At 63.9% G+C, this 2,330-nt stretch overlaps 1 protein-coding gene across 1 annotated transcript; it reads right to left on the bottom strand.

Moving 5' to 3' along the window:
* Positions 1 to 6: 6 nt before the first annotated feature.
* On the bottom strand, positions 7 to 2,281 carry LOC113218162 (POU domain protein CF1A). Its single transcript, XM_026438387.2, has one exon. It carries the CDS (start codon positions 2,123 to 2,125, stop codon positions 782 to 784), a length of 1,344 nt encoding a protein of 447 aa, XP_026294172.1. The 5' UTR covers positions 2,126 to 2,281; the 3' UTR covers positions 7 to 781.
* Between the last annotated feature and the right edge of the window lie 49 nt (positions 2,282 to 2,330).

The following is a 2,330-nucleotide window of genomic DNA, read 5'->3' as shown; positions in this document are numbered from 1 at the left end:
GATATCCTCTTATCTCTATATTTACATAACCAAACTTGAATCATATAAAACAGATCTATTTGCAAATTTATACGAGTCTTGGACTAAAACAAACAAACAAACAAATGAACGAACAAACAAACAAACAAAAAGGGAAGGTACTCTTGCCACCGACGAACACCACCACACAGTCTTTTGGTATCATTGTCCAATTAGTCCAAAATAAATATGGCTCTCACGCCACGACCCCCGCCCCCGCGGTCCGCTAGCAAGGGTGCGGATGCCAGTCGGGCACCCCCGCAGGCGGGCGGGACGGGGCGGGTGGACCGCACACGGGTCTGCACGACACGCCAGCGCGACGGGCGCCATGAGCGGCGGGGGGCTCACCGGCCTCCCTCCGGGGCCGTGAGGCGCCCCTAGGAACACCGCGCCCCCGCAACACTTCACGACTCTATCACATGAGGCCCCACTTGCACACACACAGTCACACACGCACACACACACACTGCACTCACACAATCAGTCACTCCTGGCTTCTGGCCTCCTCAGTTGTCGTATTTGGTTTCCACTTTGACTAAGTTGTCCCGCTGCGCGTCGTACGATGTCCCCGTCGATGATGCGGCCAGGCCGGTCCGGCCGCCGTCTACGCTCCCGGCGCCGCTGCTGAAGTCCCAGGAGTACCAGTAGTCCTGGACGTCATCCGCGGCCTCGGAGGCCCCGACGGCGGGCTCCTGCTTCACAGGAAGTCCCAATAGGGCCGGCCTGTGGTCGAGGCGGTGGGTGAACGCGGTGGGGCCGCATGTTAGTGCGCCGTCAGCGACTGGTGGGACATGCCCTGCGGGCTGAGCATGGGCGGACTATGCGAGTGCGGCCCCATTGGTGAGCCGTGCATCTGGTCCTGGTGGTGGTAGCCCGGGTGCATGCCGTGCGGGGGCTGCATGCCGCCGTCCATCATGCCGGGGTCGCCGAGCGTGTTGGGCGGCGTCATCCTCTTCTCCTTCTGCCGCCTGTTGCAGAACCACACCCGCACCACCTCCTTCTCGAGCTGCAGCGAGTCCGCCAGCGCCGTGATCTCCTGCGCCGACGGCTTGGGCTGCTTGTGGAAGTGCTGCTCCAGCGCGCCCTTCACCGACACCTCGATGCTCGTCCTCTTCTTCCGCTTGCGGCCCTGCGCCGCGATCTTGTCTATGCTCGTGGGCGAACCCGTCGTACTGTCCGCCTCCTCGAGCCACTTTTGAAGCAGGGGTTTGAGTTTGCACATGTTTTTGAAGCTAAGCTGCAGCGCTTCGAACCTGCAGATGGTCGTCTGCGAAAACACATTGCCATAGAGCGTCCCGAGCGCTAACCCCACATCCGCTTGCGTGAACCCCAACTTTATCCTTCGCTGTTTGAACTGCTTGGCGAACGCCTCCAGGTCGTCCGAGGTGGGTGACTCCTCCTCGTTGCCCTCCGGGTCGCCACGGCCGTCCAGCTGCTGATGGTGCAGGTGCAGCGGGCTGGGCGAGTGGCTCTGCAGGTCCCGCAGCGAGGGGTGCAGCTGCGGCGACGTCTGGTGGTGCGGGAGCATGCCGTTCATGGCGGCGTGCGCCGCATGGTACACTTGGTGGTTGAGGGGCGACCCCGCCGACGAGTAGTGCGCCGACGACACCACGGGGGCGTGCCACGTGTGGGGGCTGGCCAGCCCCTGTTGGTGCTGCGGCGGCACCCGGTGCTGGTCGTGCATCCCGTGGTGAGGCGACGGCTTGATGTCGGCCATGGTGGCGGCCTGGTGGGGGTGGTGATGATGGTGACTGTGGTGGCTGTGCATGGAGGCCATGCTCGCCGCCCAGGGGTCCGGCCCCGAGCCCGGGTTGAGGCTCACCCATGGGTTATGCGACGCGGACAACGACACGGGGTGACCGTTGGGTGACGGCGACGCGGGCACTTGATGGTGATGGTGGTGGTGATGGTGCTGCGCCGTCGGCATGTACTTCATCTCGACGCCATGGTGGCCCGCGTCCGCCGCGGACCTCGGGCTGGGCGACGTGTGGTAGCCGCCCCCGAGCGAGGCGTTCACCAGGTTCATGCCGGACAGCACGCTGCCGCTCCCGTCCAGGTCGGACGAGCCCGTGCTCGCCCCTACCGGCATGTAGGAGGTGGCAGCCATGGACTGGAGCACGTCGACGTGATGCTGCTGGACGCGCGCCGCTCAAGCGCTCAATCTGAATTGCTAACCTCTTCTGCCGGCCACGACTACACACGCACACGGACCCGCGCACACGGACAGTCTCATGGGTTATGCATCACGGTCGACTCTCCACTCGATACTAGCGGCCGTCCGCCGCCGTCCGCGCGGCGAGCCTCGCTCCGGG

This window comes from Frankliniella occidentalis, unplaced genomic scaffold (assembly GCF_000697945.3).
Source record: "Frankliniella occidentalis isolate FOCC.00 unplaced genomic scaffold, Focc_3.1 Scaffold1091, whole genome shotgun sequence".
Taxonomy (NCBI): domain Eukaryota; kingdom Metazoa; phylum Arthropoda; class Insecta; order Thysanoptera; family Thripidae; genus Frankliniella; species Frankliniella occidentalis.
The sequence above is the reverse complement of the archived record's forward strand: the minus strand, read 5'-3'. Positions and strand labels throughout refer to the sequence as shown.

Bases quoted from the DNA above. Each gene is read 5' to 3' on its own strand.
- LOC113218162 (XM_026438387.2), bottom strand. From the start codon at position 2,125: ATGGCTGCCACCTCCTACATGCCGGTAGGGGCGAGCACGGGCTCGTCC.